Here is a 16,550-nt window from a genome sequence, read left to right as displayed (position 1 = left end):
CACATTTCAGCGATCAAGGATACTACTGCTTTATGTTGGCGCGCTGTAGTAGGTAGATCACACATTTCAGCGACTCGAGATGCTGTTATTAGAGTTTAACGTATTTATTTCCATAAAAAAAAGGTCTGTTTGCAAAAAAACAACAGGTTCTTGTCTCTTTTATTTCACAACATTTAATACCCGAGATCTAAAATTCATTCGTACAACTGCAAAAATCATAATGATTGTAATACATAACACGTACATGTACACTTTCACGTAAATCATGGATAACACTATCAAATAATTAGGACATGCTTTCAACTATATGATTACATAAAAGGACATCAAAGTGAAAACCAAACATGTATATGATTCTTAAAAGATATATAGTGACAGGTATAATACTATGTAAAGATGGCGCTATAACCATTAAATAAATGAAAAAGACAACATTTCAAAGTTAAACACTTATTACATACACAAGAAAAAACAACAATCATACATGAATTTCATATTGCCTCTGAGTATTTAATGTATACTTAATCAAGCATCACAAAAACAAATTGCAGAATTAAAAAAAGGTTCAATCAGTCAATGCATTTAACATTATCAAGTTTTTTTATATTGTACACAAATCATTTAATGTATGCTCAAATTTGTATGTTAAAAAAATAAACAATGGGACAAAAAGAAACATTCAGTTGCAAATTGAAGTGTCTACTTCATATATATGCATGTGTGTGTACTACTACAAGTAGGGAGATTAACTACAAACATGCTGAAAAATTGCTCATTAGAAACATATGGCAACAACTCAAGGAAAATATCAATCAAGTTGACTCCGTTTATGGCGAGCATTTTTGAGCCTCGCTCTGGGAAAACAGGCCTAAACACATGTGCGCAAAGTGCCGTTCCTGATTAGCCTGTGCAGTTCTGCTTTAATGGAATTTGTTGTTTCTAGGAAGCCTGTTATCAACAAAAATCGAGTTTAGGCAGGAAGAGCTGTTCGTGATTAGCCTGTGCAGACTGCACAAACTTTCCAGCTCAAGAACTAAGCCCAGGGGTCGTATTCCAGAAACATTTTAAGTCATTTCTTAAATATTTTCACTTAAGTTCAAAATTATAATGTTTTGTATTTCTTTACTAAATAAAGACATGTATGTTTTTTGGTATTACTCAAATAACATTGACATAATTGTTGACATTGTTGTTTTGATGTAATATTCGAAGCCTAACTATTGCAGTATGAAATGAAACATTTAAGAAAAATTCCCAATTTAAGGATAAAAATAAAATTTAACTTAAGATGCTTCTGGAATACCACCCTTGGTTTCCAAGCGTGAGACTCATTTGTGACTTCATAAGAGGGTGGCCCAAACACGATAATGATGTCCTCAAGACTTCAACAAGAAGTCCTTGGTAGGTTGTATCCTCTTGGTGCGTATGCACTTCCAGAGCCAGTCGACTGTCACACACACACCAGAGCATTCTATGGCTGGACCCTGTAACAGGATAAAGGGTTTGGTTTGGGGTGAACAAAATGTCACAACAATTTGTATTAAAATGCTCTCTCAAAGTACACAGAAAACGATAAATGTTACCAACAGCGATGATTACCATTATACAAAGTATGTTCGTCAAGATAACAATCTTGTGTGTGATAAACCGTCTGACACAAGTAAAAGTTTCACCTGTACCATGTTTTGAAATCATTGTGCTGTACAGCAGACAAGCCTTATTGTTAAAAAAATGTAGCAGTTTGAAATTGGACCTTTAAGTATGACTTTCAGCGTGAAGGTGGTCATACCATTCTAGTGCGCAACACATGTTTCATATGGGTGGACATTTGTCAAAAGTTATTTTAAATCCTTCAATGCATGGCCAAGAAAAAAAGCGGACAAAGCCTATAGTGTCACTAAAATGCAATGTAATGACATTCAACTTGAAAGTATAACCTTGATCTAGAGTGTAGCGATGTTGTTATTTCCCAAAACACACTGTCTTAAGAAGGTAAACATTTTTCAAGTTATTAATATAATTTGGAAATCTTTTAATACATGGGGATTTCACACTCAAGATTTTGGGACAGACTTACTTACAGGACATGACCCCCATATAGCCCACCTACAGCCTGTTTTTGACGGAATAAAAATAATGCAAAGAATAAGATTGGCATTTAACACAATTAAATGAAGCATACACTCTTAACCCATTTATGCCCAGTGGACTCTCCCATCCTTCTAAATTATATCAATGTATTTATAAAATTAGGGATGTCTAGTATACTTATTTCTATATTTAGAATATTTCTTACAGAAATTCCTTTAAGCAAACAGCGCAGACCCAGATGAGACGCCGCATTATGCGGCGTCTCATCTGGGTCTATGCTGTTTGCAATGTCCTTTTTTCAGGATGCTAGGCATAAATGGGTTAAAATTTACCATGCAAAAGTCCTATAAAAATTATTTAAAGATTTGCATTTAAAAAGTTGATTCTTACATATATTATTACATAAATGTATCAAAGAAATAATTAAAGCTAGTGGACCAATTTAACATCACATTTGACCTACACTACCGGGTATATACTGCAAATATTGCTTCAAGCAAAACAGAAGTGTCAAAACACACTACATAAAAGAAACAAGGTAAATATATAGCTTGTTTTATCAAATTTATATTGTCACTTTGCATATAAATAATACCATGCCCTAAAGGAACACTTATATTTATTCAATGAGTTCAAGTAAGTTTTTTCTACATGTAAACCTGTCAATTATTACCATTTGAATATCAAAGTTTATATTCAAAACAAGATGCAGTATTCTTCAAAAATTTATCAGTTTATATATGTCAGTTTTGGTTAATTGGCCTATTTGAATAAGTCTATGTCCAAAGGCAGGTCAACATAAGGTCAGGCAACGTGGGTGTGCTGAGAGTGTTAATAGACATCATCCATACAAGTATCAAAGCTTTGTTGGACGTGGTATTGATGTCGGACAAAACACGTCATTTTGATTTACAAAGAATTTGAACCTTCTGACTTAAAAAAAGTCGAAGTTTAAAAATAGGTCAAGGTCAATGTTAAACTGAGGTCAGGTGATGTAGGTGTGTTGATAGTGTTCAAAGACATCATCCATACAAGTCTGAAAGCTTTGTTGTACACATGATTGATGTCAGACAGGGCTTTTTAACAGAAAATTGGGAAGAGGCCTTAGCCTTTAAAATTGGGAATTTCATGCGCGATAACTGTTCATTTTGGGAAGACCATGTTTTTAAAAGTTTTTGAAACAGGGTCTTTTTCATTGTGCAGAAGTATTAAAAGACATATTGTGGTGCATTCTTAATCATATTAGAGCTCATTGCTTTCAATTTGAGTGATGCCCAATATGTCTAAGTAAAAAAAAAAAAATTGGGAAATTCCTCTATCAATTTTGGGAAAAAAATGACCTTATTTTCAATTGGGAAGGGGCCGAATTTCGGCCCCTGTTATATAAGGGTGAAAAACCCTGTCAGACGAGACTATTGTGGGTTAACCAAAAATCCCTACTTTCTGAATGAGCCCCGAGTTTTAAAGTAGGTCAAGGTGAAGACCATACTGAGGTCAAGTTATGCAAGTGTGTTTAAAGTTTTTTTTTTATCCATTCAAGTATAAAAAGTTGTATGAAACAATTATTAATGATATACAAAACATGTAAAATGTAAATTCGGGTTAACCTTGTGCAAAAGGAAATGAACTAACAAACAGAGAGACCATAGCTATATGCCTTCTGTCATCTGTAGATTATATATAATATATCAAACAAAATAAAATAAAAGGACCAAGTCCTTCAAAATGTCAGAGGTATATTTAACCAATAATAAATTCTGGATACAAATTCCTCTATCTTTACTGGCATAAATTTTACCAAAATGTTAAACACTTTGCTTAACTAGTCAAATCTAAAACATTAACAAATGTAAGCTTTACCATTTTAGCTGTACCTGATGGCAATATTTTTTATAGGCTCACAAAAACATGCTTACTTGATATTTGCTTGAAACAACAGCATGCGTGGCCGTGGTCTTGCTAAACTCTGGAACTATTTCACCATCAAATCTTAATACTAGTTAAAGCAAGAATGTTCATCTGAGGCAACATAGTTAAATACTAGAGATGGGAGTAGAACTTGGCCAGTTAAAGGGACCTTTTCACAGATTTTGGCCTATATTGAAGTTTTTCATTAAATGCTTTATATGGTTAAATGTAAATATTGGATCTAAAAAGCTCCAGTATAAAACAACAATAAAATTAAAAGACAACAAGATATGTGTTTGTCAGAAACACCATGTCCCCTTCTGTGCCGCTTTGAAGATATATATTTGACCTTTGACCTTGAAGGATGACCTTGACCTTTCACCACTCAAAATGTGCAGCTTCATGAGATACACATGCATGCCAAATATCAAGTTGCTATCTTCAATATTGCAAAAGTTATGGCAAATGTTAAAGTTTGACGCAAACACACGAACAAACAAACCAACAAACCAACAGACAGGGCAAAAACAATATGTCCCCCACTATAGTGGTGGGGGACATAAAAAGTATCCCTCAACTGGGCTTGAACCACTGACCCTAGGAGTAAAAGTCTATCGCTTAGATCACGGCCATCCGTGCTCGTACAATGAGTGATGTATTTTATACTTTATATAAGCAATCCTCCTAGTGTCTCAAACTATAACTACAACAACAGAAAATCATTCAAAATCTCAAAATTATTCAACCTTTTCTTATTGCAACTCTTTATAATGTTCAGGTTGTAAAATCTTGAAAAGATGCATGTAATAGACATTTTAGAGCATGGTGAATGTTCAGTATTACTGTTTTCTCACAAATATCATAACTAAGACCATTTGCAAATCTGAATATTTTTTTAAATAATTTTGTCAATTTACCGAAACATGAAAAGGTTCCTTTTATTATCACAGCGGTCATTTAACAACTCACTTTTGCTGGAATAACTGGTTTACCAGTGCTAAATACACATACTTATGCCAGTAACTGACAACTGACCTACTAAAACTTGAGTCAGAAGGAGACTTACCATAGAAACCTTGTCAGAGGGGGTAATCACATGATACTCAAGATGGCTGGAAAGTGAGTGTAAATTAAAAATTAAACAAAAGTAATAAAGGGAATAAAACGGTAATAATAACTGTCTCAGCATGGACGTCGCCATCTTGACTATCACGTGATTACCACCTCTGTATATGGCCCTGCCGGGATTCAAACCCATGATCCTCAGTTTTTGTAGTCCAGCACTCCATAAACAAAACTAAGCGGCCCAACTTAAAACAAATTCATACATTGATCAAACAAACATTACAAGAGTAATAGAACAAGAGATGCATGATAAGGAGACAAAATCCTATTTCAATCCCTGTATATTAATTAAGGCAAGTGAAATCTGAAGATCACATGAAACACAAAATAATCTTTAAAAATAAAGTCTGACATTAGGTTGCGGCTGCCATATTACTTATATCTTCAAACAAGAGCACTGCATAACGGCCACCAACGCTCGGCTGCGGGTGCAGTTTTGAATAAATGAAAGCTTGTCAGAATTGTTTTTTTAGAGGTCACAGTGACCTTGACCTTTGACCTAGTGACCCAAAAATGGGTGTGGCATGTAGAACACATTAAGGTGCATCTACATATGAAGTTTCAAAGTTGTAGGTGGAAGCAGTTTGATGTTAGAGCCATTGTTCAAAAGGTTTATAAAATGTAAAGGTTTTAGCACAACGCGGGGCAACGAGCTTTCTATGACAACACCTTGAGTTTTCTCCAAAAACCGCCGAGCTAAAAATGGAAATAGGTAAACTTTCCATATTGACTGGACAATTTCCCATTAAATGAGCTTTTTTTTCCTAATACTTGAATACTTCCCTTCACAAGCACTTCATGCTCAGGTGACTACTCACCAGGGTTCTTATTGCTCAGGTGAGTTAAAACTTCTTGCAAAAAGGATACGCCACAACATATCTCTTGAGTGTTTTAAAATCAGTAATGTCTGCTGGCAGGTATATCTTGGCCCCAGTGAAGACATTTGGCAATACCTGGAAAGTATACAGACTTTGTTACTAGACTGGGTTCTTTTGTGTACCACTGAAAATTAAAGTCTGCTACCTAGTTGGAACGTACACAAGTTTGTGATTGGTATATGTTCCAAACGTTACTGCCATGTTCTAGAAATATTAATGAGTAATCTAATCGTAATGTACTTTGCCATGTATTGTGAGAAGTTTATATCACCTATTAATTAAAAGTGGGTTATGATAATAACTAGAAACAATCCTTATTTGCCATCATAATCCCAAAGATAGAGTACAAATGAGTTTGTCCCTGAGACTTAAAATTATGTTTTAAATAATCTTTATATTTGCACAAAATAACTCAATATAAACACAACCAGTGTTTAACAAAAAAAAGATTAAAACTTTTATTAATACAGTAGCCATTCCTTCACCCACCTGAGGGACAATGTTCAGTAATACAGGAGCCATTCCTTCACCTACCCCAAGGGACAATGTTCAGTAAAATATAAGCCATTCCTTCATCAAACCCAATGGACGATGTTCAGTAATACAGAAGCCATTTCTTCACCCGCTCCAAGGGGCAATGTACAGTAATACAGAAGCCTTTCCTTCACCCATCCCAAGGGACAATGTTCAGTAAAATATAAGCCATTCCTTCATCCAACCCAAGGGACAATGCTCAGTAATACAGAAGCCATTCCTTCACCTACCCCAAGGGGCAATGTTTAGTAATTAGAGATGGGTCCGAATATTCGAAAATTGGCCAAATATTCGAATCCAAAATTCATATTTGAATATTCTTTTTTTATGCAAGATACTTCTTAAAAAGTTATAAGTACATGTACAAAGTTGCAGTTAGGGTTTAGTGCAGATGACTTCTCTGTATAAGTCATTGTTTTGATGTCAGCTGCCTTCAATGAAAGAGGTGATAATTGGCAAACGGGAGGGTATAAGGTGAGACCAATCACCAATTTACTTCAAATTTATATTGATGCAATATGTACAAACTATTTTCTGAATATCAGTCGAAAAATGAAAATTAATTTATGTGAAACACACCAATGTGTATCAATTAGCATTTAATTTGTTTGATATACAAAATCTGTGCTTTGACAGGTCTTTTAACCTCAGGTGGAATAATACACAGTATCTTTTGACTTGATTGGGCCGCAATTGGCTTTTATTTCAGTGTGAAACATCTATCAATAGCGACCCATATCATAAAACACCATTGTGTGAATGCCTGATAAAATAAATAATTTGCCGATAGGTAGCTGATAAGTAGTAAAAAACTACACTGGTACACTCGTGTACTAGAAGTAGATAGTAATAAGGGGCAATAAAGGGGTTAGTGAAAGTAAGTTTCAGCAATTATACAGATCTTGAATAGTGAAATTGATTGTTAATTTATACAACGTACATCGTATTTTACGAATGTCGGTTTAAATTGTCTCATATCAGGACGCCGGCTCAAATACCCCAAAAGCAGGGCTTTCCCATTGAAATCGGGATGTATGCCATGTTTGTTATGAATGCTTTAGCCATTAAATCAATGTTTACTTAATCAGAATTTAGTTACTCAAATATTTACCAGTTTAATCAGCGTGGTTCTTAATTCCAGAAAAAAATTGCAATAACAAAAGGATAAATATTATCGATGGGAAGTAATCAGAATCAATTAGGAGTATTAAAATTAATTAAAATTACGGTAATGTGTTTTCCAGAAATATATTACATCTTATGAGAATAAAAAGTATTTATTTAAAAAGAAGAACATAATATTAAATAATATTTTTCTAAAATTATTAATTTATCAAGCTTTTAAAAGCTGCACATATGATACGATTTATTAGTGGCAATATGAAATAGTAAGTTGCTCCGGACGGTCATAATTTCTGACATTTCAATACAAGGTTTCAAAATCGAATATTCGAATATATTCGAATAATTACAAACAAATATTTGAATATCATTTTCAGTATTCTTTTCCATCACTATTAATACAGAAGCCATTCCTTCACCCACCCCAAGGGACAATGTTCAGTAATACAGAAGCCATTCCTTCACCCACCCCAAGGGACAATGCTCAGTAATACAGAAGCCATTCCTTCACCCACCCCAAGGGACAATGCTCAGTAATACAGAAGCCATTCCTTCACCCAACCCATGGGGAATGTTCAGTAATACAGACGCCATTCCTTCACCCACCCCAAGGGACAATGTTCAGTAATACACACGCCATTCCTTCACCCAACCCATGTGCAATGTTCAGTAATACAGACGCCATTCCTTCACCCACCCCAAGGGACAATGTTCAGTAATACAGACGCCATTCCTTCACCCACCCCAAGGGACAATGTTCAGTAATACAGAAGCCATTCCTTCACCAACTCCAAGTGATAATGTTCAGTAATACAGAAGCCATTCCTTTATCCACCCATAGGGACAATGTTCAGTAATACAGAAGCCATTCCTTCACCCACCCCAAGGCACAATGTCCAGTAATACAGAAGCCATTCCTTCTCCCACCCCAAAGGGCAATGTTCAGTAATACAGAAACCATTCCTTCACCCACCCCAAGGCACCCACCCCAAGGCACAATGTTCAGTAATACAGAAGCCATTCCTTCACCCACCCCAAGGCACAATGTCCAGTAATACAGAAGCCATTCCTTCTCCCACCCCAAAGGGCAATGTTCAGTAATACAGAAGCCATTCCTTCACCCACCCCAAGGGACAATGTTCAGTAATACAGAAGCCATTCCTTCACCAACTCCAAGTGACAATGTTCAGTAATACAGAAGCCATTCCTTTATCCACCCATAGGGACAATGTTCAGTAATACAGAAGCCATTCCTTCACCCACCACAAGGCACAATGTCCAGTAATACAGAAGCCATTCCTTCTCCCACCCCAAAGGGCAATGTTCAGTAATACAGAAACCATTCCTTCACCCACCCCAAGGCACAATGTTCAGTAATACAGAAGCCATTCCTTAACCCACCCCAAGGCACAATGTCCAGTAATACAGAAGCCATTCCTTCTCCCACCCCAAAGGGCAATGTCCAGTAATACAGAAGCCATTCCTTCACCCACCCCAAGGGACAATGTTCAGTAATACAGAAGCGATTCCTTCACCCACCCCAAGGCACAATGTCCAGTAATACAGAAACCATTCCTTCACCCACCCCATGAGACTGTTGCTGTACTTTCGGAGGATGGCAGTATTGCTCTCGATGTTCTGCACTCTTCTGGTAGCAGTCCGAACCATAGCGGCACTCTGGCTTGGACTTAAAAATGGCGAGAGAAGAAACAACACATTACTTATTGTTATGACAAATATATGGATATAACAACAAGAAAGCAAGATGCTGCATTAATGAAAAGCTGATGCGCCTGGTGGAAGCCTAGTCAGTACAGATTAATTGTTCCATTTGAGTTAGTCTTAGTTCAAAATTAGGTCAATGTGCATCAGCAGATGTCAGAGACATTAACAAATAAGGTGTGTGGACAGACCAATAGATACGTAGACTTCACCAAAGGGCATCTGTACAAAAATATAATTATTCATCATATTAAAAATAATAATACATTTTATTGCTACATTATTTATCTGATTTAAAATGTCTATTTTATCATTATTAAAACTGATAATATAATATGAAATAATCATATTGCTGTATACAAGCACCTTTTTTGCCGGACTTGCTTCATATGTCCCATTATCGCTGGGTCTTTTGCTTGGTGTGCTAGACGTAGAAGTGTTAGGCTCCTTCAGTGGTGAGAAGTATTTCTTGATCCCTCCACCGTCACTGGAGGACTCCCCTGACGCTGATTTAACAGGCGTCCTAGATACTTTTGGGGTGGAAGGTTCCTTTTTGATGGGAGTTGAAACACTGTCTGTGATACAAAAGGGTATAAGTTTATCAGAAAAGAAATATTGACTAGAGGGTCATTGTATATGGTACTTAACTTGTAACAAGACTATGGAACACTGCAATGTGACCTAGGTAATAATCATTTCACCTTCCCCAATTTTGCTTTATCATTTATGTTCAATGGCAAATAGACTAAGGAAAGTGTGGATCACTTTAGATGGAAAAAAGGGTCTTGCACATCAAAACTTTATTGAGTTGACATGTTGGAAGTGGAATTACTTCAGAAATTTAGTTCTTTGCAACACAAACTTGTTTTAACATTAAATGCAGACTGAATAACAGACAAACTGAGTGACTCTAATATATAACTTCTAAAACTGAATTTGCATGGCGTTTAAATATATTTCCTAGCCAATATCTTATTTAATGGTTCTCTTTATAACAAATATTTTTTATAACATCTGCAATACAAGTTAATCTTGGATACATCACACAGACATGATTTTTTTTAAAGAGTATAATGTGTGCCAAACATGTCCATTTCCATAAAGCCAACATCTACAGTGTGCATGTGCCCCCACCCCCCTAGCTCCACTAAGATTGCAGACATTTGATTGGTAACATTTAATAACAGGTACCAAATTAAACACTTTTTAGACGATAAAATATTTATTGTTTTTCCTTATTAAATATTCCGCCTTGTTCTAGGAAAACTGGGCTTGAATTATGTCCGTAAAGTGTTGTCCCTGATTAGCCTGTGCTGCCTTATCTGGCTTATCAGGGATGACACATTCCGCCACAACTGGTTTTTCCCTAAGAAGTAACTTCCTTTAAACAAAATTACTGTAAGAGCCGAAAGTTTCCACCCTGATTCTTTTAACTCTTTCAGTGCTGGAACCAAATTTTAAAGGCCTTTGCAAACAGTTTTGATCCAGATGAGACGCTACAAAATGTGGCGTCTCATCAGGATCCAAACTGTTTGCTATTCTGACAGTATTCTTTGAAAAAAAATCGAATAAAATGCTAATTTTAGAAATTCAGCAGACAACATTTTAGAAGACAACAAATTTCCCAGCATGCAAAGGGCTAAAAACTGCCCAGTTTTTTCATGGGGCGACACTTAAGGCACATGCATTTTGCCCAGTTTTCTCACAATGCAGCACTATCTATTATTGATGAATGCTCACCATCTTCAGTCTCACTTCCACTGGACTGTGCCTTCTTTACTGGAGATTTGCCTTTCCCTTTCCCCTTTGTGCCAGGGATGACAAGGTCCGAAGTCTCCTTGGAGGTCTTGAACAGCACCTTAACAATTGACACAATAATGATAAGCTAACAACTGTGAAAATGCAAACATTCACTTCTGATTTAAAGGAGCTTGTTCCCATATTTTGGTATTTTTGAAGAATGTCATAAAATATGTTTACTAAAAAATCTATACTCTTTTGAATAATTTTAACTATTTTAAGTAATAACAGTCTGTAACAAATTGACTATACATATTGAAGACTGCACAGGCTTGTCTGGTAGAACACTATTCGCACATGCATTCCCAGTTTTCCAAGTTCAAGGCTCATTTAAGTGCCACAAATGTTATCAAAAATGTTATAAATTGGCAACAAGCAGTAACAGCTCTAGACTCTTACCTTCAATCGTGGTAGGTCTGTGGCCTCTTTCCAAGACTTGTCATCTCGCACTTTTGTCACCCTGGGAAACCGTATAGAGATCCCATCTGCTGTGTGAACCTTCGATAGGTAGTGTGTAGGAACACATTACATATTAATTATTTTTTCCAAGCTTATAACATTTACACTCTTCCTGTACAGCCATTAATACATTCATGATTACAGGTTTTCCATTTGTCCATTTGTGAATATAATTATAATTCAAGTTCAACACATTTTAAAAAGAATTTGCTTTTAACAATTAAAAAACTAAAACGGCATTTCACTTTTCATCACAGTTGTGAATACCTCAGCTTTGGTAAATTCTGCCCCTGCTATTTCCCAGATGGGGGCCTTCTTCGGATCAGTGCACACAAAGTCTGGCACCATATTTTTTTTCACATTTAACCAGTCAGGCACTTTCTCAACCTGCTTGCTTATCTGAAACAGAGTTGATATGATTTTTCACAACAGCAGGCATAGTAAAAAGAACAAAAAAGTACAAATACACAGCACAGACTAGTTTATTTTGACTTAAGCATATGAAGCTTATCATCATAAACATACATATTCAATGACAGCATGTGTTTCAATTAAATACAAAACATGCATCATTTTGAAGAAAGCTCAATTAAAAAATACAACATATTAACCATCTATGATAAATTCAAAAAAGTTATAACAGTTAGAAGAACCCATATTTTAGCATCTTAGGCTTATAAATACTTTTACAAAAGCAAAATTTTTGTTTCTATGAAGTGTACTTGGCAACTATATATAAATGCAGTTTCTTCAGAAGTCTAATATTTATAACTGCCAACAAGGTCTGGCCCCGTGTTCACAAAACGATTTTGCAATCGAAAATCGATTTTAACTGACATCGATTTTCTTTTTTGCCTATCAACTAGAATGGAAATCCATTTTCAATGACAAGCAAAATCGATTTTCAATTGCAAAAAATGTTTTGTGAACACGGGGCCTGGTTATCTTTGAATAAGGTATATCAACAATTAAGAGGCTAAATTTGTTAAAGTCATAGTTAATGGTTTCTTGACATGTACATGTATGTCTTTTTTTGATAAGTGCTCATTTAAATATTTATCTTTATCATAAACAAATTCTGCAGGAACACTTTCAGATAATGCTGGAAAATAAGTTATGTTAGTAAAATCATTATGAATGAAATGTACATGTAGTGCGACAATATCCATGATTAGTATTGATAACAGGACTGAGGTGTTGTTAATTGTTAATGAAGAAGGCTTTTTTAGAGACTTGTGTTTGAATCCCACTAGAAAAGTAACATATGTTTAACACTGTATACATTCTTTCTAAACAATTTCATTAATAATTTAAAATTGTTCATAAAGAAATATCTGTTCCAAAACAGGAGAAATGCATGGGTTTATGTCTGTATTAAGGGAGAAAAACTGATGCTATGCATCTTGAATAACTACTCTTTCCCAAACTCCATTTAACTGCCCAGTCAACTTCAAAAAATATATTTAATCATGCTTTATTGCTGTGTAAACCCTTTCCAACTTAGAAGAAAAGTGAAAATAGCTATGTGCAAATAGCATAAAACCAGAGTAACTCACAGTCTGTTCAGGGTTTATGCTGTATGCTCCTCATCAGTTTCTATGGTTTTGAGATACAGCCTTAAAAACTTGTTTCTAGTCAAGAAAAGTCTTATATTAAATGTACCTTTCTAAGGGACTACAAATGCACGAAAATACGTATCTAAGGGTAAAAGGTTAAAAGAATAAAATATCGGCAAGAAGAGCATCTTTACACCCACTTTGACCATGTCAAGTTCAGTCTGCAGTTTGTCCAGTGTGGCATCATCAAAGCCGTTGCCCACTTTAGTGACAGTGCACCACTGGTCTGTGACTGGGTCATATACCCCCATTAGAAACACGGACATCATTCCACCTGGAAGAAACAAATGACTATATTTTGTTGTTATTCAATAGATCTGATCCAAGTCTCAAGAGTTTTGGAAATTCAAAAGCCTTTTGGAATCTGTTAGTACTAACAAGGCTGACCACATTATGAAGCAGTTTCATTCAAATAATCATAGTGAATGAAGCAGCTTGGTTTGTACCCCCCACCCTCAAGTTAGTGTAAGTGTTTTTTCCAACCAAAATCCAACAACCTCCCATCGGGTTAATTATTTATTCTCTCCAAACTCTATCCTCCTAAAGAAAGTGTTTTTGTCATTCCAGAGAAGCATGTCTATTCGTACCAGTGTTTAACATACCGAAAAATTTAAAAAGTGAGCAATTATATAAAGAGCTTGTCATGTGTTTGAATTAGACATAGGACCTGACATTCTACTGGTTGTCACAAAGCACTTTAAAGTAATTGACACTAAAGGGATCAAACTCCAAACCTTTTAACCTTTTACCACTAAGTAGCAAGATAAAATGTTTATGTGCAAAGAGCATAAAACCAGAACAGCGTTTGAGTTACTTACAGTCAAATCAGGTTGAATGCTGTTTGCTGCTCATCAGTATCTCGGGGTTGGAAATGAACCCTTTAAAATTTGAATCTAGTAAGAAAGGTCTTTAATTAAATCTAACTTTCTAAGGGACTACAAATACGTTCAGGTTGTATGCTGTTTGCTGCTCAAAAGTATCTAAGGTTTAAAGATGAAGCCTTATAAACTTAAATGAGAAATATCTTAAATTAAATATAACTTTGTAAGGGACTACACATGCGTGAAAATACGTATCTAAGTGGTAAATGGTTAACCCTTTGCATGCTGGGAAATTTGTTGTCTGCTAAAATGTCGTCTGCTGAATTTCTAAAATTAGCATTTTCTTCGATTTTTTTCAAAGAATATTATCAGAATAGCAAACAGTTTGGATCCTGATGAGACGCCACGTTCTGTGGCGTCTCATCTGGATCCAAACTGTTTGCACAGGCCTTCAAAATTCGGTTTCCGCACTGAAAGGGTTAAAAGCATGTTCATGTAGCAAAGGCAAAATCAACATGACCTCTGTGTCAGAAGATTTCACGACATTCCACTGCTTGTCATAAGATACATCAAAATTTTACATCGATAACCCTTTACCACTTAGATGTGTATTTTGACACATTTGTAGTCCCACAGAAAGTTACATTTTATTAAAGGCCCTTCTTACTATATCCAAGTTTTAAAGGTTTCAGTTCCAATCCAAAGATACTGATCAGCCGCAAACAGCATAAGACCTGAACAGACTGAGATTTACTCGCAGGCTTTTCTGGTTTTATGCTCGTTGCAAAAGCCATTTTCACTTTGCTTCTTACGGGGAAAAGGGTTAAATGAAAGAATAGTTTGATGTTTTTACATTAATTTTCAGTTCTGTAAGATTTTACTCTACAATTCATTTAATCAACCAAAGGCTACAAATTAACTCGCATGAGCATATTTTTTTATTAGACCACACATTTTGGCAACATTGCCAAATTAACAAATTAGAAGCATTATGCCATCATGTCAAGGCATGCTATCCAAACTGTTAAAGGTAAACCAGGGCAAAACCCTTGCCTTGTATGAAAGAACAAAATCACGTCCGCTTTTACATCATGGTTGAATGTAACCTATTTCTTACCTTTGTTTCCAGTGCCATAGAATGCCCCAAGGACTGTCAGATCTGCAGAGTCAGCCATGGAGCCTTCATTGAGATAATCCTTCTTCACCTTTAACCAATGACGCTTGCCTGGCTCATAAATACTCTGTACAGAAAGATTTTTCTAGATAAAGCGAGTTTGGAAATACTTCTTGTCAAATCATCAGCTTTTTAAAACAGGTAGATTAAAGTGACACTACTAATCTATAACAACTATACAAATATAATATGTAAATAATCAAGCAAATTAAAATATAAAGTAATGAAGCAAATACTTTTTAAGTTCTACAACTTATATATTGTGATATTTTTTGTAGAACTTCAACAGTCATACAATATTTTGTAATGGATTGCTCTATATCAGCTTCCCAAAGTGAATTACAATATGCTTTTCTGGACAGGCAAGTCCAATTTGGTATGTCAGCTGTGTAAAAGACCAAATACATCACAGTTTTGTACACAAACTATTATCTTTTTGTTAACATCTAAATTATTTGTTCATTTTTTTATACATTATTCATGTTACTCAGGGCGAGTGATCAAGTCATTTAATAAGTTGTGAAGGGTACTTGTATGAATGGTTTTTATCGAGAAATAAAGCCTTGTAGACTTTTTATAAAGATCATTAAGTCTTGAAATAGATTCATTTAAACTCAAACTGTCTTTTACAAAATATACTGTACAGATATGCGTCCATACCATATAATAATATAACATGAATGGCAACAGCTGATTGGATTATATAAATAGAAACACAATAAACTATAATATTATTTGAGCCAAACTCTGTGAAAACAGGGCTTAATGCATGAGCATAAAGTGTCATCCGAGATAAGCTTGTTTAGTCAACACAGGCTAATCCAGGACGATAATTTCGTCTATCATTAGTTAGTTTAAACCTTTTTATTTAAGCTCCATTGCATAGACAGCCTAAGATTCTCGAGTCCATTTTCTGGGACCAGAACCAGTACTTAGTGTCTCTGTGGGAGATCCAAAGAACGCTCCCACGGTGGGAATCGAACCGGTGACCTCCCTGTCGCTAGGTGGACACCATATCCACAACAATCTTTCTTATTAAATATTTTGTTTAAATAAAGTCTCTCCTAAATAAGAGTCTAGTCAAGGCAGAAAGAGTCGTTTCTGATTAGCCTGTGCATACTGCACATGAATTAAGCCCCATTTTTCAAGATCAAGGCTCAATTAAACTACTATTAACACTGCTACTCACATTGACGTCTTTAAGGACCAGTCCCTCCAGCCCCTCCTGGAACACCCTGGTCATCATCTCCATCAGGTCATCCTCATCCTAGGGCAACAACAAGAGATATTTAGGGTCTTT

At 35.5% G+C, this 16,550-nt stretch overlaps 1 protein-coding gene across 4 annotated transcripts in view; it reads right to left on the bottom strand.

The window, feature by feature from the left end:
- Nucleotides 1-145: 145 nt before the first annotated feature.
- LOC127850523 (DNA ligase 3-like) overlaps nucleotides 146-16,550 on the bottom strand; it is a 52,157-nt gene continuing 35,752 nt past the window's right edge. For 3 of the 4 annotated variants that reach the window (XM_052383630.1, XM_052383632.1, XM_052383631.1), the window contains exons 14-24: nucleotides 16,440-16,517; nucleotides 15,194-15,317; nucleotides 13,396-13,529; nucleotides 11,907-12,038; nucleotides 11,580-11,678; nucleotides 11,121-11,238; nucleotides 9,747-9,955; nucleotides 9,244-9,345; nucleotides 5,992-6,077; nucleotides 4,008-4,080; nucleotides 146-1,484 (exon numbers count right to left, since the gene is read on the bottom strand). In XM_052383630.1, coding sequence (XP_052239590.1) covers nucleotides 1,377-1,484; nucleotides 4,008-4,080; nucleotides 5,992-6,077; nucleotides 9,244-9,345; nucleotides 9,747-9,955; nucleotides 11,121-11,238; nucleotides 11,580-11,678; nucleotides 11,907-12,038; nucleotides 13,396-13,529; nucleotides 15,194-15,317; nucleotides 16,440-16,517 — 1,263 coding nt within the window. In that variant the 3' untranslated portion in view covers nucleotides 146-1,376. Of the gene's footprint in view, nucleotides 1,485-4,007; nucleotides 4,081-5,991; nucleotides 6,078-9,243; nucleotides 9,349-9,746; nucleotides 9,956-11,120; nucleotides 11,239-11,579; nucleotides 11,679-11,906; nucleotides 12,039-13,395; nucleotides 13,530-15,193; nucleotides 15,318-16,439; nucleotides 16,518-16,550 lie in introns of all 4 variants that reach the window. The other variant, XR_008035335.1, reaches the window with a different exon arrangement.

Source organism: Dreissena polymorpha, chromosome 11 (genome assembly GCF_020536995.1).
Source record: "Dreissena polymorpha isolate Duluth1 chromosome 11, UMN_Dpol_1.0, whole genome shotgun sequence".
Classification (NCBI taxonomy): Eukaryota; Metazoa; Mollusca; class Bivalvia; order Myida; family Dreissenidae; genus Dreissena; species Dreissena polymorpha.
This window is presented reverse-complemented; position numbering and strand designations above follow the sequence as displayed.